The sequence below is a fragment of the Ambystoma mexicanum genome, chromosome 14 (genome assembly GCF_040938575.1).
Source record: "Ambystoma mexicanum isolate Mex_15411 chromosome 14, UKY_AmexF1_1, whole genome shotgun sequence".
NCBI classification, from domain to species: domain Eukaryota; kingdom Metazoa; phylum Chordata; class Amphibia; order Caudata; family Ambystomatidae; genus Ambystoma; species Ambystoma mexicanum.
Window position 1 is genome coordinate 194354320 of NC_090940.1, and position 21536 is coordinate 194375855.

At 47.6% G+C, this 21536-nt stretch overlaps 1 protein-coding gene across 2 annotated transcripts in view; it reads left to right on the plus strand.

The window, feature by feature from the left end:
- LRRC9 (leucine rich repeat containing 9) overlaps positions 1–21536 on the plus strand; it is a 2495628-nt gene that overhangs the window by 1430396 nt on the left and 1043696 nt on the right. For both annotated transcript variants that reach the window (XM_069638901.1, XM_069638902.1), the window contains one exon: positions 3469–3609. In XM_069638901.1, the coding sequence (XP_069495002.1) occupies positions 3469–3609 (141 nt within the window). The remainder of the gene's footprint in view (positions 1–3468; positions 3610–21536) is intronic.

The following is a 21536-nucleotide window of genomic DNA, read 5'->3' on the forward strand; positions in this document are numbered from 1 at the left end:
ACTGTTATTGATTTGGATGGTTGCCTTTTAAGCCAAAGCAAGTAGTACAGGATCTCATGTCTACCCCTCTGCCACTGTTTTACCTACCAAACGTTAATCCCCAAAATCAAGTAGGGTTTCCATGTCCTGCTGGTGGTGGCTAAAGTGAAGTTGAGGTCCATAAATCCATAAATGTTATACAATATCATTGTTTTTCACTGATAGTCAGTGTTTCCATCAAGCAGTACATAGGTCTCATTGGTTGTCCCATTTCTAATTTGAACCCGAATGTCTCCAAACAAATATTCTATGGTGCCCTGCTCAGATGCTATTCAAGAGAATTGTAACATATACATGATAACTGGCTTCTAAGACAGAATTAGTGTGATAAGTGAACTGAAGGAGGGCAGAAAATTGAGCAACCCGCAGTAAGCACATGAGTTTAAGCAAAGTGAATCTGGCTGGTATGTATCGTATGCCCAATTATGGGCTCTCTTGAGCATGTTCTGCTTAACCAAATCTGAGCCAAACAATAGCTTGAAAGACCTTTATCTCATAGTATACATGGCATGGGAAGGTCCCTGATTGAGATTTAGTCAGAGCTTGACAAACATGAGGCTATCGGGCCATCTATGCATTGGGTTGTCATTTGTCTCCAATCAAATTAAAAACAGATGCGGTATACCGACTATCTGGCAATCAGCAGAAACTGGCCCCCTGATTAAAAAGGTGGGTGGCGGTGAACTTAGTTGTTAGAGCCAATTTCGTTACTGTACTCCCATGCCAATCTGTATGGAAAACGGCTGCATGGGAGACTCTAGGAATGGGCCACCAACATTGGAGCAATCTTATTATATTAGCTTTGATTCAGGGAAAAGAAAGACACAATTAAGCAGTGTTTTACATTCCATGTTTTTTATGGCTGGGAGCATCAAATGAAAAAAGGAAAACTTGATCTACCTTTTATGGTCCTTTGAACAGTGTTCAATCTAGTGAATCGCAGGAAGCTGTGGAAAGGCTTAAATGATATGGGAGTGCCTGCAGGATAATTGGCATGCATCATGCGCCTCTATGCGCATATTAATGGATGGGCCACATTTGACAGCAAGGAGCAGAGAACCAAACCCTTTACTATATTTCATAGGCTATGTAAAGGGTGTGTCCTTGTTTCCTTATTGTTTATTATGTATATAAATATTTTGGAGGATTACTGGAGGGCATCTAAAATGGGAGCGGGGTTCAGAATATCAAAGAGTCTCTCCTCAGGTTCACTCAGTGGAGAAAGGTTTTCAGGATTCTCTACCCTTGTTTCCTTCCGAGGTTCAAGTCTCTCCTTAGTCACCATGAGAACAGTCACTCCTGATCATGAGCTCCTCCACCTCCTTCTCTTTTCTTGCCGGGCTCTCTGCTGCATGATTGGTTCATTCGATCGGCTCTGCACTCAACATTGCTGCTGGCTTTCCTGCTCCTACATCTGCCTCTGTCTGCTGGTCCCAAAGCTGGCCTTTGTTTTTATGGCACAGGCCTACTTTCCTGCTTACTCTTTTCTCTTGATCTTTGTAACGTTTTATGGGATGTGTCGGTCATGAGACTGGCCCTCTTTCCATCCAGCCCCCTTTGTCCCAGGTTGAACAGATGGCCAGCGGTCATATTGGTTACAGGCAGAAGACCTGCCTTTCTTCTAGTCCTGTGCCCCTTCCCTAATACCCAAACTCTGCTGTGCTGTATGGGAACGCTGCCCTCTCTTTTGCTCTTCTTTATTATTCAGGAGAGTTCTGGGCGTGAGCATGTTACTTGTTTGGTGTGCAAGTAGACATCAGTTTGCCAGCTCCATCATAGATTGAGTGGCTGTTATGCTGGTTGACTTGCTGGTCTGCGAAGGCTTCCCATCTGACCAAAGTATTCCTGTACATGTCCCACCTCCCCCCCTCGCCCCTCCTTGAGGCATCCTATGCCTGTGGTCGTCAATACTGTGGGTTAAAGTCATGTTTGCACATTTGCCATGAGGGAATCATTCTCATAGCAACATCCTGTAGGTCAGTCATTTGGGTTTCGGCTCTCATATTTGTATTAAAATGTTGTCCTGCTTCGAGCAGTTCTGTGTCTAAACCCCCCCTGCCCGACCTCCACCCCCTCGTTGTAGGCTTCTTTTTTAGGGATGATTTGGAGCCGCCTTCATGGTTGGGAAATGCCAATTTTGGGGTTGGGGTGTTACCCCCAAACTCACCTTTGAAGCTGCTTCCTCGTCTGCCTGACTTCTCCAACGCTGTTCATCAAGGGGGATAACCCTCTTTCGCTCATCCCCCTTTCTCCACCTCAGAACCCCCCCACCCCAACACACACACAGACACACACACACATACCTAACTAACAGTTTACGGGCCGCTGAGGACGGGCTTATCAGCCCCTCCACACACTTGTGTGCAGCGTGGGGGGAGTCGGCCTTGGTGGGCTTGCAAGCTTTGCCGTGCGGTCTCCTTTGCCTGCAATTAATAGATCATAGGCAAAGGACTGTATGCCCTATGAGCAGAATAACAGTCTTGTTATGGAGTGACATGGCATCACTCATATGTGGGCATGGTCCCAAAGATGTAGCTGGGCTCTGTGTGATCCCCCATTTACCACCTTCCGAAAGCTTGCTGCTGTGGCTATTAAGCCATTGGAGGCCAGCTATCCTGGAAAGCAGAGACCCGTCTGGAGTCATTGACAAAGAGGTGGACACACTTTATCACAGGTTCCAATGAGTGATGTATATAACACTACTTCTCTCCACCTGGAACTGTTGCCCTTCTCTACACCTGGAACTGTTAGTTTTCCCCAACTGGAACTGTTGCCCCATACACAACTAGCAGTGTTGTCCTACTACCAGAATTGAGCTTCTGCGCAGTTCTTTCTTTGCAGGTGCACTGCCCCTTTCTGAGTTTGTATCCTGCCTCCGCCCGTCACCGAATCTATATGCTGCGCCCCTTTTCAGAACCTGTGAGTCTTCCCTCCAAGACTGGGTTCTGCGTCTGCTTCTGTGCCTGTATGCAGCCCTCTTTCTGTTACTTCTTGCTGCCTCCCTTCCGAGCATCAGTGCTGCCCCTCTCAGCCTGTAATCTGCTCTCTCTGTCTGTGTCTGTGTGATGCCACTCCTGCACATGTGTGTGGCCCCTTTTTGGTGCTTGCATGTTGTGCCTCCCTCATCACACACCTTTTTATTGTTCAGACCTATTCTTTGATACACATTTCATTTTCTATAGGATTCTTTTTCAGTCACTAAGGGCCTGATGGCTGAAATTTGTTTATTAAACTTCAAATAACTGAAATGTTTGTATAACATATCTGTCTCGTGACTAACATGCTTTGTTTTTAGGATTGCATTTTATTTCTGTGTGTCCCAGTTTAAATAAAGTTGGTATGCTGGAAAAATGTCCTATTGTATTATTGACGTTGGCAAGCAAAGAGATTCTGTAGTGTAGTTATTGACACCTTTTTTTCTTTTGTTAGGGATTGTTGTTGCTCCATTCCAGAACTGATGAAGCTAAACCACGATGCCTTAGTTTATCATCTGCTGCTCAGATTCTGACTCAAAGTAGCAAAAATATAGTGGCCACGTTAAATGATTTTGATACCATCTGTTTTGCAAAGGTAAGATGCCAGAATATATTGACTCGCACTACAAAGTAAGTACTCATGAGGAGAATGGTAGACAGTATTAATGCAAAGCATCCTTCCCAGTACATATGGAAGATAAGAGTGTTAGAACTCTACTATAGATTTTTCTCTACGCAGACTGTGTGAACATACCAAGATAGAACGGAGAATTTCAGAGTCACTGTTATTTTGTACATTGACATAGAGAACAACTACCCAAGTAAGGGTTACAATTCTGTGTATCATGTATTTAATGAGATAAGATATATTTAAAACATGTTTTTGACGTTTATGAAATGTGAATGGATAGATGTTTATTGACTTGACATAGGGTATGGTTTGATAGAATGATTTTTTTAATTAAGTATCATGTTATGAAATTATGCATTCTGAAATTAAACCATTTTCAGTTTCCAATTGATGATGGATGAATCTGAAATTAAACCATTTTCGGGTTTCCAATTGATGATGGATGGATAAAATCTACGGTGGAATACAAGATCTTCTAATTTCCTGACATCTGTTTCTTGCACAGCCATGAACTTAATGTTAAAGTGCTGGAGATGGAGATGAGCCCAGAACACTGACCCAGAAGTGTCCATGCCTGACCCAGAACAAAATCTCAGTGAGCCTTGAACAGGCAAGCATTAGCAGGAGGTGCGGCCTCCTCCCAACAGTGTCTCTTAACGGCTCCCCCCTTTCCGTATCTGGCTTCAACAATGACCAGTAAGGATTCAGAAACATAAGAGTGACCCTCAAAACAGGAACCCGTCCTAGTAAACCTTATAATTGGAATCCAGGATTTGTTCTTGAACGGACCGCCAGGATAAATGACGGCCTGACTCTGAACTGAGCAAATGTCCTGAAAATGCTACACTGGATCCTAAAATTAAGATTAATAACAAAGAACGATATCGCCAGTGTGGCCTTCCCGAGCGAGGATCGCCTAGATAAAGTTGTGATCTTCTTAGAAGACGCATTAATCAAGGATACTATACTTGAGGAGGCCTTGCATATCTCCTCTGTGGGTTATTCCCTTTCAGAGATAACGATACCAACCAAAAATGGGGGCCCAAGGAGCATCTTCGAGCTCCACCAGATTCCATCTCGGAGAAGGTGTGCCGCAAACATTTCTAACTGGCACATGAATCTGTAAAGAAGCACCAAGGAGGAAAGGAACCGACAGATAAGAAAACGTGCTGTCTCCCCTGCCTATTTTCGTGGAGAACTCTGCAGGTTCGGAAAGGGGAGTCACTACCCACTCAAACAAGACTCCAAGTGGGGATAAGGCTGACCCCTGGGGATGGTTGGCAGAAACTCTGGTGGTGAGAAAAGGGAAAGTCTAGCAATGCAGGTCCCCCTCACTAACGGGATGGCCAATCGGATGCTGGAACACCATGGGTTTTGCACATCTGTTTGGCAAAGAAGAACTTAAATGGGATGACTATGATCTAAAATTTAATAAAAAACAAACTGTTATAGTAGCTCAGAAATTTGGAACCCAAACCAGTTTACGCAAGTGACTTTGATTAAAAACTCAGGGATAAGATCTGACTCATCGGAATGGCTGATTCTATGTGATGTCTACTGGAACTCAGTGGGTATAGACAACCTCACAGACATCAAGGAGATCATGTCACTATTAGACAACTTAATGGTCTCTTTACCAGACCCAATAATTGTCATATGTGGCGGTTTTGACATGGATGCCTTGGAAGCTCACCAGGTGATGATCTGGGCCACAAGACTGCTGGATGGGCTAAGGGAACGCTGTGGACAGCAGAACTGGAGCCCTGAGATTTACATCTAATGGACGGGCAAACCAGGTGAGATATGCCAGCCTTCCACACCTGGAAGCGGGAAGACTCTATAAAAGTGCTGAACTACTTTTTTGTGTTCACTTCCCTGGATATACTCACTCAAAGTAATTTTAACATCCCAGAGCGACCATAACATAAACTGAACTGCATTGGAGTTTCCAATCCCCCCAGTGATTGCTACACCTGCCCAGTGGTAACTAATCATGGGGGAAATAGACTAAAAATAGAAAAAGAAAGAATCATAAAACTAACAAAAGAGCTGGAGGACCTCTGACCAAATAAGAACAGAGGCAAAGATTAGACAGTGGAATATTCAAAACTACTGATGGCTTTCGTGGAAAAAAGGAGGGGATCTCAAAAGAGTGTCTTCCAGCATAAGCATTCATTTAAATTGGTTGTTGTTGAAGAAAGGAAGAGAATGAAATCAGACAAAAGAGGATCAGAGCAGGAAATATGACATCTTCATCTGAGCTGTTCAAAGCAAGGTTACTAGTATACAAAAACTGGTTAAAAGCGCATAAGTACCTGATGATTCAAGAAGACGACGAATCAATGATGCAAAAACATACGGGGGGTGTTTGGAAACATTCTAAACTCGATTAACCATGTAACTATGGCCCTGGAAACTAACACGGTAGAGCAAGTGGCATGGATATCACACTTTGAGAAGGTGTTCAACGAGCATGAAGACCAACCGCCCATAATGATCTCTAATGGCGAAGCTAATTGGACCTTCAAAACAAAGGCTGATGATATTCATAAGTTAATTTTTTTTAAAAACAGCCGCTCGAGAGCTCCAGGGCCTGATGGCCTAACAAATGCCATTCTTAAAGAAGAACCAGAACTCTGGTACAAATTCATGGAGACCTTATTCGAAAGGATAAAGACTCTGAAGCAAGTCCCGTCCTCCTGGAATAGTTCTGTAGTTGTCCCCATCTTCAAGAAGGGCGATCAGACAAATCCCAGCAACTATCGTCCTATCGCCCTGTTAGATGTGATGGGGAAGATATTTGCAAAGTTGATCTTGGACTCCTTAGAAGCATGGACCCTTACCTCAAGGCAATTGGACAAATGTCAGTCTGGTTTTGTTAGAGGCATTAATACATCATTGAATGTATTCTTAATTAACCTTCTGAAAAAACAGTCCATCTTGCGCAAAAAGAAAACTTAAAAGATGCTTGGGTCATCCCACTAATCAAAAAACCAACTCTTGACCCAGCCAACCCATCTAACTATAGGCCGATAACAACTGTACCATTCTTACTAAAAATACTAGATAGAGCAGCCTACCTGCAAATACAGGCTTATCTAGAAACAAACAATCTTCTGGGACTAAGGAAATCCGGCTTCCGACCCAGACACGGCACGGAAACTGCCGTAATAGATCTCACTACTGCGATCCAAATCTTAAAAGACAACGGCAAACTAGCACTCCTCTTACTGCTTGATCTGTCAGCAGCTTTTGATTTGGTCAATCACCAAACGCTCTGCCACCAGTTGAAATCGGCAACACACTTCTCCGACGCAGCCCCTGCCTGGATCAGCTCCTTCTTGGCGAACAGAACTATGAGGGTCTTCTCTCCCACTGACTCGGCTGAACCTTCATCGGTACCTTGTGGGGTCCCGCAAGGCTCTTGTGTGTCCCCAACGCTCTACAATGTATTCACAAAGCCCCTCTTCGATATCCTTGATTATCTGGGTGTCACGTACACCAACTATGCGGATGACACCCAGATACTCATTCCTATCACTGGTGACTATGCAACCGACAGCAAAACCCTTAATGAAATCTACGCACTAATACAAGCGTGGATGGCACACCATGGACTTTGTCTCAATGACGAAAAAACTGAGGTGCTCATCCTTGGTACTCACGCTAAATTAAAAAAACTAAATTCTGCCTTCAAATTGTTCACTATAGATGGTAACCCCATCACTGTCTCAAATAATACTAAAACCCTTGGTATCTACCTTGATGCCACCTTATCCTTCACCAAACAAACTAATGCAGTAGCATCATCAGCCGCTTGCACCTGTAAACTTATCACCGCATGTAGGCCGTTTATCTCCACACCCAACTGCATTACACTTGCCAGAACGTTAGTTTTATCCAAAGTAGACTATTGCAATGCCCTCTACTTAGGCACTAGCCACAAACATATCCACAAACTACAAGTAATTCAAAATAATGCCATCAGGGCAGCGCTCAACATCCCTAAGAAATCGCATATCTCTGAGACTAGACGTAATCTTCATTGGCTCCCAATAGAGCACAGAATATCCCTCAAAACCCTTGCCCTTACTTACAAAGCCTGGGCTAACCTTGCACCAACTTACATCACTAACCAACTTACCCCACACACATCATTAAGAACTCTTAGGACAGGTCAAGCAAACACTATGTCCATACCGAGATTCAAACTCCATAACTCGGGTGGGGCTAGTTTCCCTGTACAAGCCTCTAAATTATGGAACACACTCCCTGCTCTCCTCAGGTCAGAACCTTCCTTCAATCTATTTGAACGCAACACAAAGCGTTGGCTTCATGACTTGGACACAATGACAGTTTAACTTTCTAGAGCCTAGACTTGCTGCCTGCCTACTGTACATATTGTAAATAATATACTAGCATACTATATACTATATTACTATCTGCATCCCCCATTGCCTACTGCATGAAAAATGCAACCTGTATGTATGTACCTGTAACTCCAAAGTTCTGTATCTATTTGTAATGGCAACCATTGTAACTTTTGCCTAACACTTGCAAATGTAACTGTACTCCTTTGTAACTTGATCTAAAACTTATGCGCCCGTATGCCTCTGGGCCTGGCTGCGCTTTATAAATAAACAAATACAAATACAAAACGTATCTCGCCTTCATTGATCTATCCCAAGCATTCGATTCTATCAACAGGATCATGCCATGGACCAAGTTGGCCAAATTGGGCTGTCCATGGGATGTTCTCAAGCAATCAAGGACCTTCACTCAGACACAGTATTACAGATAAATATGGACCAGGAGGGCACCCTGTCTCGCTCAATCAAAACCACCAGAGGCCTAAAACAGGGTTGCTTCCTGGCCCCTTCTCTGTTCAATCTTTTCCTGTCAGATCTCACAGAGGCATTAAAAGAAGTTAGATGCTTCCCCCCAAACATCGCTGGAACCACTATCGATCATTTGATGTACGCAGATGACCTGGTCGGTCCTAATAGACCAAACTCCAGTGAGCTTACAATGGCGACTAAAACGAGTACGTCCAAGCAAACGGCTTGAAAGTTAATGGAAGTAAATCAAGGAATTTGGTACTCCAGTCAGAAAGGGGAAGGACACAGGGCAAAGAAACATGGCACTTTGAGAATGTTGGGTTACCTGAAATGTCCTCATTCCTGTACCTGGGGAGCTGTATAAGTACCTCTTTGAGAGAAGCTCATCAAGTAAAAATGGCGAGGACCAGATTGAAGACTCTGGCGAATCAAGGCAGATGGATCGAGAAGAAGTACGGCAAATTTTTAGTTACGCCCATACTGACTTGCTACAAAATAAACGTTGCCTCGATAGTGACTTTTGGTGACGACGCTTTCTATGAAGTCCCTAAGAAAATATGGGACACACTAGAAGGCCTATACTGGAAAAAGCTGTTGGACATTCCAAACTGTATGCCAGCATCAGTAATAAGGCAAGAGATAGGCCTCATTTCTCTGCACGCACAAGTTACCTGGAAGAAGCTGAACTTCCTCCGCAATTGCATCCAGGACAGCCCAGTAAGAGGTTTCGGAGTATTAAAGGAGGGAATGACAACTGGACGGGACAAAGACCTATAAGACTGGAGAACAGAATGTAACAAGGTGCTAAGCAACCTGGACACGACTGAGGACCAGCTGCTATCAAATCCTAATTCAGTAAAGATCAAACTTTGGAAACAGGACTGGATCTGGACTCTGGAAAAAGCTGTCGTGACTTGCCGCGTAGTGAAGAGTAATGGACCTCTGTCCACAAATCACCCACAGGGATGAGTAAAGAAACTCCCTGTGCGAGCTTTGAGGCCACAGGTGTTGTGTTTCTTCGTCAGATCTGATGACGTCCTGGACCCCGGAGGCTGTTAAAGGGAAGGTAAGATTAGCACAGGCAGACACAAGACTGGGATATGCAGAAACGTGTATAAATCTCTTACCTAAACCCAACCGGGATGATTCTGGGGTGCCGGGGGCCTGGTGCGAGGGAGAGCCGTAGGTCTGGACAGCCGTGTCAACCGTAACCCAGATGGTAGTGGCTGGTTGTGACTAGGTGAGCACCTGAGTTTGCCACTTAGCGCCAGTGGCCAAAACCGTAGAGTCAAGAAAGGGTGATCCGTAAGCAATCCGTTAATCAAAAGCCGAGGGTCCAAAGTAACAATATCCGTGCAACAAGATCCGAGGAGTCAGCAAGCCAGTCCGTAATCCGTAAGCCAAGGTCCAAAAATCCGTTGTATCCAGGTATCGTGAATGCTGCAAAAGCCGAACAGAGTCGTGGAACAGCTGTGAAGCGGTGATGGAACTCAAACTTCCCGGTTTTATGCGTGCCGGCTCTTGATCACGTGAGCGGGATTCTGGGCACGTGATCGGGAGAGCGCCGCGGAACCAGGAAGTAAACGCAGTCGGGTGTTCCAGCTCGAACGTAGTCTCCATGGGAGTTGCCAATGGTAACGAGGCAACAAACCGGGTCGGACCTTCCGCACTGCCCGCCCTCGTTGACCATGGCGACTCCCTCGCACCCTAGGTATGGAAATGTCCCGTGAGGTGGTCTGCAACCCAGGGGCAGTACCTGTGTGTGCTGGTGTGACTGTGCATGGTGGCGGGACTGGTTTGTGTATGACAGAGCCCCCCCTCAATGGCCCACGACCACGTGGGCAGGAAGGGTGATCCCGGTGGAAACGTGAAACAAGCCTCGGGGCATGGACGTCCCCAGCAGGAACCCAACAACGCTCCTCGGGGCCAAAACCCACCCAGTCAACAAGATACTGGAGCCCACCCCTGACAAAGCGAGAACCCAAGACAGCAGAAACCTCATATTCCACGGAGTCACCCACCGCCACCGGGCCAGGCGTAGACCGGAGACGAGTAGGTGCCGGACAGGACTTCAACAAAGAGGTGTGGAATACGGGGTGTATGCGCCAGGAAGCAGGGACTGAGAGTCGGTAGGCTACAGGGTTGATCACAGCAGTAATCTTGTACGGGCCCACAAAACGGGGTAAAAGTTTGCGACACCCAGGTAGCCTAAGATGACGGGAAGAGAGCCAAACCCTGTCCCCCACAACATAGGAAGGTGCTACCGCCCTCTTTCTATCCGCCATGGCCTTCATGGATTCCCGGGCCTCCTGCAGATGAGTAAGGGTCCGAGCCTGAACAGCCGATAGGTCGCGGGCACAGGCGACAGCAGCAGGGTTGTCAGAGGGGGCTAGGTCCGGGATAGGTAAGGTGCGGGGATGCTGGCCATACAATACAAAAAAGGGGGAAGAGCCAGTGGAGGAATGTGTGGAGTTGTTATACGAAAACTCAGCAAGATGTAGTAAACCGAGCCAGGATTGCTGGTGTTGCAGGATCAAACAACGTAGATATTGTTCCATGGCCTGGTTCACCCTCTCAGTCTGGCCGTCCGTCTCCGGGTGGTAAGCGGAGGAAAAGCGGGAATCTATACCCAGGAGAGCCGTAAGAGCTCGCCAGAACCGAGAAGTGAACTGGGGCCCCCTATCCGAAATAATAATCGTGGGCAACCCAAAGAAACAAAAGACCGATTTAAAGAAGAGATCGGCCAAAGCTGGGGCAGAAGGGATGCCAGAACAAGGAATGAAGCGAGCCATTTTGGAAAACGAATCGACCACCACCCATATGGTGTCGAAACCCTTTGTCCGGGGCAGGTCGGTTACGAAATCCATGGAAACTGTGTGCCACGGCCTGGGGGGTACAGGTAACGGAAGTAGAAGCCCCAGTGGACGCCCCCTACGATGCTTACACTGGGCACATATAGCACAGGTGTTAACATACCCTTCAACGTCGTGTTTCATGGAGGGCCACCAACACCAACGCCTGAGCATGTCCAACGTGCGTTTCTGTCCTGGATGACCATTGATGGCGCTATCGTGGGACCATTTCAGAGCAAGGTTACGAGTGTCGGTAGAAGGCAACCACAACCTGTTTCGGATATAGGGCAACCCTTCATGAAACTCTGGATCCCACTCGGTGACCTGATCGGGATGTTGTGAAACCCATGTGCGAAGTGAGTCCAATAGAGATAAAGGAGGGGTGCAAAGGCAAATAACATGTTGGTTTAACAGGGTTTCTGGAAACACAGGTAAGGATACCCCACCCGGAGAGCGAGACAATGCGTCCGCTTTCCCATGGGACAGACCGGAACGATGTTTGACCTGGAAGTCAAAGGCCGCAAAGAATAAATGCCACCGCACCTGCCGACTGTTAATACATTTGAGCGAGGCCAGATCCTGGAGGTTGCGGTGGTCGGTGAACACCATGACTGTGTGCTTTGCTCCCAACAAATGATGCCGCCAGACCAAGAAAGCATCTTTGATGGCGAGCAATTCTTTCTCCGTGACAGTGTAATGTAGTTCCGTAACAGAGAATTTCCGTGAATGAAATGCCACCGGATGCAAATGACCCGAATGAGGGCAACGTTGGGACAGGACTGCCCCGAGAGCAAAAGAGGACGCATCGGCCTCCACAATAAACGGGAGTTCTGGGTCGGGATGTTTCAGGACAGGGGCAGTAGTAAATGCAGACTTTAAGGCGTCAAAAGCAGCCTGGTGTTCATCCAACCAAACAAAAGGCGATTTGGGGCTGGTTAGGGCTGTAAGAGGAGCTACCAGAGATGAGAAGTCTTGGATGAAACGCCTATAGAAATTCGAGAACCCAAGGAATGATTGCAAGGACTTGAGATTGCCGGGTTTTGGCCAGTCCAAAACCGCACGGACTTTGGACTGGTTCATGGCCAAACCCCCAGGTGTAATGTGGAATCCCAGGAAATCAACGCTTTCAGTATGAAACAGGCATTTCTCAGGTTTGGCGTAGAGTGAGTGTTGGCGGAGACGGGACAGCACTTCGCGGACGTGTACTATATGTTCATTTATGTCCTGTGAGTATATGAGAATGTCGTCAAGGTATACTGCCACGCATACGTCCAACAGATCATGAAATACCTCGTTCATGAAACGTTGGAAGGTAGCAGGGGCATTACAAAGCCCAAAGGGCATGACCACGTATTCGAATAATCCGTAACGTGTACAGAAAGCCGTCTTCCACTCGTCCCCGGAGCGGATCCTGACCAGGTTGTAGGCTCCGCGGAGATCGAGTTTTGTAAATATGGTAGCGTGGCTTAACCTGTCCAGTAAGGGAGTGATCAAGGGTATTGGGTATCGGTTTTTTACGGTGATGGAATTAAGTCGGCGGTAGTCCACACAAGGACGCAGATCGCCCTCCTTTTTTGGGACAAAGAATATCGGGCTAGCAGCCGGAGAGGTGGAGGGACGTATATGACCGACCTTCAATGCAACCTGTATATAATCTTTTAATGCCTGTTCTTCTGATGGAGATAAGGAGTAGATGCGGCCTGAGGGAATCACGGAATCAGGAATTAGGTCTATGGGGCAGTCATAAGGTCGGTGTGGTGGTAGCACCTCCGAGGAACCTTTGTCGAATACCTCACGGAAATCGTTGTAATCCGCAGGGAAACCAACGGCAACAGCCCCCACTACATGGGGTTCGAGAGCCATAGGCATATCCTCTTGCAGAGTGAGCTGTGCTATGCCCCCTAGGGCCCGTGGGGGGAATTCAGCGTCATCAGGTGCGGTGAGACAAAAATTCTGGCATGTCTCAGATTCGAAATGGACTTGCCCCGACTTCCAGTCAATCAAGGGGTTATGTAGATGTAACCAAGGAAGACCCAAGATGATACCAAACTGTGGCATCGTAATCAAATCGAAGGCGATGATTTCCTGATGTGTGTCTTGTATTGTGAGGGTGATGGGGGCGGTTTGTTGCTTTATAGGGCCTGATATCAGTGCTGTACCATCTACTGCTTGTACCGGCTCAGGATGTTGCTTGGAGATCAGAGGTAAGTTTAAGGATCTGGCCAAAGTTATATCAATATAATTGCCCGTGGCGCCTGAATCGATGTAAATCGAGACGGCATGAGATATATCGGGTGTAGGGTTAAGCATGGCCTGTACCAACACTGGTCTGATTCTGCCAAAAGCGGGGTTCCTATCCGGGGAAATGGGAACATTGCTCGATCCAGTCCCCGGATCTAGGGTCGAGCATTCGGAAAAACCGGATTCTTGAGTTTAGGGCGTCGGGGACATGATTTTACAAAATGGCCAAGTAGACCACAGTAAAAACAGGCATGGTCAGTTCTTCTGCGTTCCCTTTCTGATTGCGTGATGGGACTGCGAATGCCGCCTATTTGCATGGGTTCAATGCCTGTACCAGAGAAAGAGGAGGGTGGAGTGGCAAGAGGGATTCCTGTTTCAGACCGACGTTCGGAACGTCTTGCGTCGATTTGTAATGCGAGATCCACTAACTCAGCGTGGGTCGTGGGCAAAGATGGAACCACAGCCATAGCGTCCTTCATGGTGTTATTAAGCCCCCTATAGAAAACGACCGCCCTCTTTGGTTCAGGCCATGATGTCTCAGCGACTAATTGATTAAAACGAGCTATGTATTCGAGGAGGGTATTCTTCCCTTGAGTCAGATCTAACAGCTCGAGGTCCCGAGACTGGGCTTTGTGACGTGTGTCGAACACACGGGACAATTCTGTGACTAGTAGGTCAAAATCGTATAGGACGGGGTTGTCGTTCTCCAACAAAGGATTGGCCCATTCTGCCGCGGTGCCGGCCAGGTGGGACAAGGTGAACGCTGCTTTAGTGGTGGCGTCAGGGAAAGCCTGAGGTCTACAGAGGAAATGCAGTTTACACTGGTTTACGAATGTGCGAAACTTTCTGGGGTCACCATGGAACCTTTCTGGGGCAGCCAAAGGAAAGGGCGTGGACATGAGTATTGGAACCTGGGGTGCGGCAGGAGCAGTAGGAGGCTGTTGAGCAGTTGGGGGTTGCGCTGCAGCAGCAGCTTCCCCGAACTCAGCATCAGCGGGCAAGGGGTGTTGTGTGCTCTGTATTAGATCTAACCTCTGGTGTATCGTAGCAGTGGCGGCAACCATATCAGCTCTTAGTAATGTGAGTGCCTGTACCAAGGCAGCCACGGGGTCCTCCGGTTCCATACTCTCCACGACGCAACGGCTTCACAGTCTGTCGTGACTTGCCGCGTAGTGAAGAGTAATGGACCTCTGTCCACAAATCACCCACAGGGATGAGTAAAGAAACTCCCTGTGCGAGCTTTGAGGCCACAGGTGTTGTGTTTCTTCGTCAGATCTGATGACGTCCTGGACCCCGGAGGCTGTTAAAGGGAAGGTAAGATTAGCACAGGCAGACACAAGACTGGGATATGCAGAAACGTGTATAAATCTCTTACCTAAACCCAACCGGGATGATTCTGGGGTGCCGGGGGCCTGGTGCGAGGGAGAGCCGTAGGTCTGGACAGCCGTGTCAACCGTAACCCAGATGGTAGTGGCTGGTTGTGACTAGGTGAGCACCTGAGTTTGCCACTTAGCGCCAGTGGCCAAAACCGTAGAGTCAAGAAAGGGTGATCCGTAAGCAATCCGTTAATCAAAAGCCGAGGGTCCAAAGTAACAATATCCGTGCAACAAGATCCGAGGAGTCAGCAAGCCAGTCCGTAATCCGTAAGCCAAGGTCCAAAAATCCGTTGTATCCAGGTATCGTGAATGCTGCAAAAGCCGAACAGAGTCGTGGAACAGCTGTGAAGCGGTGATGGAACTCAAACTTCCCGGTTTTATGCGTGCCGGCTCTTGATCACGTGAGCGGGATTCTGGGCACGTGATCGGGAGAGCGCCGCGGAACCAGGAAGTAAACGCAGTCGGGTGTTCCAGCTCGAACGTAGTCTCCATGGGAGTTGCCAATGGTAACGAGGCAACAAACCGGGTCGGACCTTCCGCACTGCCCGCCCTCGTTGACCATGGCGACTCCCTCGCACCCTAGGTATGGAAATGTCCCGTGAGGTGGTCTGCAACCCAGGGGCAGTACCTGTGTGTGCTGGTGTGACTGTGCATGGTGGCGGGACTGGTTTGTGTATGACAAAAGCAAACAAGATGAAATTATGCCACCAGGAAATTGTCATTGACAGGACCTACAATGTTTTACCAATATGATATGATATGATATGGCATTTGTAACGCGCCTATACACAAGTGTTTCAAGGCGCGACGAGGCAGGGAGGGGGGAACAAAGGGAAGACGGACAACGATCCTACTAGGCCAAGTGTCATTCAGATCGCGCAAGTGCATGGGTGGAGGGAAGGGAAAAGTGCAAGGGGACAGGGAGGGGGGAAAGTGCAGTACAGGGAAGTAGAATAAAAAATAAATAATAGGGCCAGCTAGTTGCAAGTGCAAGGTAAGTGCAGACAAGTGCTGGGAAGGCGGGTTGTAGGAATACAGAGACAGTCCCGCAGTGCAGGGGTTGCCAGGGAGGCAGTCCAAGTGGAGAGTGGCTGGGCCAGGACCGAGATCGGTGAGAGTGGCCCAGTTGCAGATTCAGTGCCGTTTCAGTCAAGAATTTAACAGGGGAGAGGGAGAGAGAAAGCAGAAGCAAAGAGGAAGGTTTTGAGGTGCTTCCGGAATCAGAGATGGTCCTCCTCGAATTTCAGGGAGGCAGGAAGGCTGTTCCAGATGGAGGCCCCAGCCGAGGAGAGAGATCTACCCCCAACTTGTTGCTTGAAGAAGTGGCTGACCCTGAGGGAGTTGGAGACGGATGAGCGAAGAGCTCGAGAACGAAGATATTTAGGAAGAGAGAGTTGAAGGTATTTAGGCCCCAGGCCCCAGAAGGCCTTGTGGACAATGCAGAGGGTTTTGAACTTAATCCTCACAGCACTGGGAGCCAGTGTAGAGATTTCAGACCTGGAGAGATACAGTCCCTGGGCTTGAGGCCAAGGACAAGTCTCGCAGTCCTGTTCTGGATAAGTTGCAGAGGGCAGAGAGTAGAGGCAGGCAGATTTAGATAGAGGCTGTTACAGTAGTCCAGCTTCGAGAGAACCAGGGCTCGGGAGACAGTGAGCTTCTGGGGGAAGGAGAGGAAAGGAAGAATACCTCTGAGGAGGTGCAGTTGGTAGTGTGACTTCTTAGAGACGTCAGATATGTGAGGAGAGAAGGAGAGTGTGGAGTCGAAGATGACCCCAAGGTTTTTTGCCTTGCAGGTAGGAGCAGGAAGAGGGCCAAGAGAGGCCGGCCAGAGAGCTGCAGGAAAGGAGGGAGTGGCTGTGCCAATGAGTAGAATCTCAGTCTTACTGGCATTTGGGCAGAGGTCATTGGCGGCACACCATTCCTGGATAGCAGACAGACAGTCAGAGATAAGGGAAGGAGAGGAGGAGGCTGAGGGTAACCTGAAAAGGAGCTGGGTGTCATCCGCATAGCACTGAAAGTTGGGGCAGAGAGCGCTGAAGCGGTGGGCAAGGAGTGCCAGATACTGGTTGAACAGCCAGGGAGAGAGGTTAGATCCCAGGGAGACATCCCAGGTAGAGAAAAAGATGTCAGAGAGGAAGGACCCCAGTTGGACCTGAGAGGGTCGATAGGAGAGGAAAGAGGTCAGCCACGCCAGAGCCTGACCAGTGATGCCCAGGTTATCACAGAGACGGTTGAGCAGAATGGCATGGTTGACAGTATGAAAGGCAGAAGAGAGATCGAGCAAAATGAGAACACACGGAGTGTTGGAGTCAAGGTTCGAGAGCAGGTCCTCACGGATGTTCAGGAGAGCAGTTTCCGTGCTTCTGGACGCTCTGAAGCCAGACTGATGGTCATGAAGACTACCAACAGATTCAGCATGGAGATTAAGCTGGGAGATGGCCAGTTTCTTCAGGAGCTTGCCCAGGAAGGGAGTGATGGAGATTGGGCGATAGTTAGCCGGGCAGGAGGGGTCGGAAGAGGGTTTCTTAAGAAGAGGGTGCACAAGTGAGTGCTTAAGGGGGATGGGAAGACTCCAGAGGCGAAGGAGTGATTGCAGAAGTCAGCCAGGGCAGGAGCCAGGGAGTCAATGTGGTCCTTGATAGTTTTGGAGGAACAGGGGTGAACCTGTTTTGACGAGACTTTCATAGATCGGACTTGTCTGGAGACCTCGTCAGCGGAGAAAAGGGGAAAGGCAGAGAAGGAGGGAGGGGGGGTGGCTGCAGAAGGGCCAGAAGAAGAGCAGGGAATAGAGGGAGGGAGGTGATAGGAGGAGAGTGAGGACAGGATGTCCTGGTTTTAGAGATGAAGTGAGAGGCCAGTGCCGTGCAAAGGGCCTGGGAGGGGACAGGAGAGGTATCGACTGCAGTAGGGTTGGCCAGCTCCTTGCAGATTTTAAAGAGTCCGGCCGAATTGTTAGATGCCGCAGAGATGCGGGCTTGGATAAGGGCTCTCTTCTTGGTGAGAACGGAGAGCCGGTATTGCCTTTGGAGCAGGTGGCAGACCAGTTTGTTAGAGGATGAACATGAAGCACGCCATTTCCTCTCTGCCACCCTGCACTTGCGTTTTAGGGTGACGAGATCCGAGTCATAGCAGGAGTTACATTTGGCTCTAGGCTTCAGGCAAATTCTAATGACAGGGGCAAGGATATCAAGAGTATCAGATATAGCAGAGTGGAGCGTGGAGAGGGCTGTGTCAGGGTCGCAGTCAGCCGAAGGGGGAGGGGGATGAGAAGGTGGCAGCGAAAGCCTCAACAGACACCAATACCTGTCAAAATGTCCGAGGCCCCTTATCATATCCAAATTTATGACTAAACTTCTATCCTACTTTAAGTCCTAGCTATGCGTGGAAAGGACGGCCCATTAAATATGGACTGCAGGCTATGCAGGATTAAAACACAAAAACAACTTAAAACATCTGGTATTATCCTGCAAGGCGCTAACCGTGCTGAGAACGGTGTAATTTGGGAGAGTTGATATGATGATATGCTATGATATGGCATTTGTAACGTGCCTATACACAAGTGTTTCAAGGCGCGACAAGGCAGGGAGGGGGGAACAGGGGAGACAGACAAACGATCCTGCTAGGCCAGGTGTCATTCAGATCGCGCAAGTGCAGGGGTGAAGTAAGTTCTTTGAGGAATTTAAAACATGCAACAGCAATGACTGGTGGAAGGTCTGTATGCCGGGGAAAAGTTTGAGACTTGTAATTGCCTTGGTTACCTTCTTGGACAACATTTCTAAACGCATCGATGATGGAGACGCCTCACCCCGGATAGAGTAGGAGGAACAAGCTTGAATCTCAGAAAGACTCTTGAAGGCTTCTTTACTGGGAGTACATTTGGGAACACTTTTGTGAATTTCAATCTAAAGGTTAAAGACTGATAAAAAAAAAGTCATAAATACCTTTTTAAATAAATTAAACAAAAATAATAAAGTGCAACAGGCTTATATGAAGTGCATTATTATTGTTGAAGAATCAGTTCCTATACAAACAACCATTGGCAATGCCAACAGTTTGGGCTTTTGTGTACGCATGGGAAAGGCTCTTGCCAGGCACAGCCGTAGTGATATGAATTTCCCATTGATGGTAGCAGGTGCAAAATGGTGCAAGTACCTTGGGCATCTAATAGCAGTGGCTGGCAAATGTCTAAAACCTGTACACAAGTCCAAACTGTTGGCTTTGCCAATGTTTGTTTTCTTATCAGGACATCAGTGAAGGACACAAACAGTGCTTATAAATCGAATGGCTGGAGGCAGACCTGGTTAAGAAATGTGTATTACACAAGTAGCAGGTTTACAACGCCGATTAACTCGGTGGGCCTCATTACGAGTTTGGAGGTAAGGGATTACCGGCACCGGTAAGGGTGCCGGTAATCCCTTAACTCCATATTCCGAGGTCCCTTAGCGGGAGCCTCTAAGGGACCTGGGCATTAGCTCCATCCCCATTCCCATGAGCCCTATGGGGACTCGAATGGGAATGGGGAATGGTTCTCGGAATGGGGACTTACTGGGTCCTCCAAGGTTGGAATGACCCGGTAAATCCCTATTTCGAGAACCCGGACCCGGAATGTGGTAAGGGGGTAGCTATGGTGCTAATAGCACCATGGCTACCTCCAACCTCGTAATGAGGCCCATTAACTCTCAGAAGACTGCTTTGAAAAAACACTGGCAGGCACTTTGAATGCAAAGCTTGATGGTAAGGCTTGATTAAAGAAAGCTCAAGGAGTTCCCACAAGGATGTGTTTTGGGTGGGCAAGGGCAGGAACTGGGTGGGAATGGCCACAGCGATTAGCATGGCCATGGGCAATCAGTGGGTTTGTGGGGAAATAGCCAAACAACACCTACAAGCTGTGAGTCCCTCCACATATGCCATTTCTCCCTATCTATACTCTAATGCAATAGTGCCATTTTATAGGGGTCGCAAACGACACCTAATAGCCCAAACTTATAAATGGTAAATGGTTGTGTTATGGTTCTATGGCTAGGGCCATATCATGCTCCTCAACACTTTCCTCTTTACCTCCTCCTTCCCTTTTTCTCTCCTTTGCTAATCTCACAGTTGCTGTGATTGGTGTCCTGGGCCATTATGCGTCCTTGGGGCCCCTGACATCCCACACCCAATCGCCCCAGCTCCTGTCTACCCTCAGCACTTGTCTTGGCACACTCTCTGCCCTGGAGGTTTGCACTTCATCTGTGGCTCACCCATGAGCCCAGACACCTCAGCACTTGCCCCCTTTACCCTCTTCCTTGTTGCACTTGTACGTTCTGAATACTCACAAGGCCTTAGTAGCTTTGTCCTCAGTTTTTCCTTTTTCCCTCCACTGCCTTTAAATTGTGTTTTTTTATTTGTTTCACTCCCTTGTACCTTCCCATTGCCCTGTGGGCGCGTTGAAACAGTATTTTACTTGCTGTATAAGTGCCTTACAAGCAACCTATAAAATAAAAAATAAAATAAAACTGTCATGGACAGAGTGAATATTCTGGAAATGAATAGGAGACTGAGACATTTTCAGTACAGACCTTCTTTATTCATCCTCTACAGTATTCTGAGTTCCCGGGCTCAAGTAGCCCCTCCTCCTCCTCCCTTTTTCCCTGTGATGATCTCTTCCTCCTGATCCTTAAGGTCGTAACTTGTTTAAGGTGCTCTGGTCATATTCCGCCTACAACATATTGGTGTCTAACAACGTGATTTAAATATATTACACACACACCACACCCACCCCTTAGATTCTGCAAATATTCCAATGCCCAGTTATTGTTACGCCCTGTGCTGGAACATATATGCATGATCACGCATTTAGGTGCTTTTCTCTAACTGCCTGGTTACGTTGCGCATTGCAGATGCACCATGATCAAACCATGTGATGGAAGCTACCTCAAAAAGTGGAGACTGAGCAGAGGAAAGGTGTTGTTGCAACAGTCCTACATAGCTGATCCCCAGGTTTTCACGGGTATCACTAGGTCAGTCCCTTTTGGATTAGGTATCGAAGTCTATTTCATGACTTTCCAATCAAGTGAGCCTTTCTTTCATCACCTTTACGCCTGATCTGGATTATCTCTATATGCTGATGTGAAGCCCTTTTCAGGAACTAATACTATAGTATTCCACCATGTTACTAGTACCTGTATTTTCTGCTCTGCTTCATATTGTGTTCCTCTCATCTCATCCCTTGCCATAGCTCCTTCCCAGTGTGTATCAGCGTATTAGGGAGTGTGTCCCCACAGAGTTGTCCCGTTTCAGGCTGTGGGTTATTTCCTTCTGGAGACGGAAACCAAGACATGTTTTCAGCTGGTTCAGGTTTTATTAAAGGACAGAAAACCTATCCTATCCCTTCTTCGAATTATGGGGTTTGTCTATTCTAAAAAATAAGAAAGCAGGTGCCTTTCAGGTTGTCTTACAAAATAGCATTCGTCCTCCGTCCAAAACATTTTTTTTCCGATTTCTTGCCCTATCACGAACAGAGAAACATAAAGTAGCTTATACTACTCCCCTCTTGGCTTGGGATGGCTGGTGAGTGGCCACCACCCACTTGTACGTCCATTTCT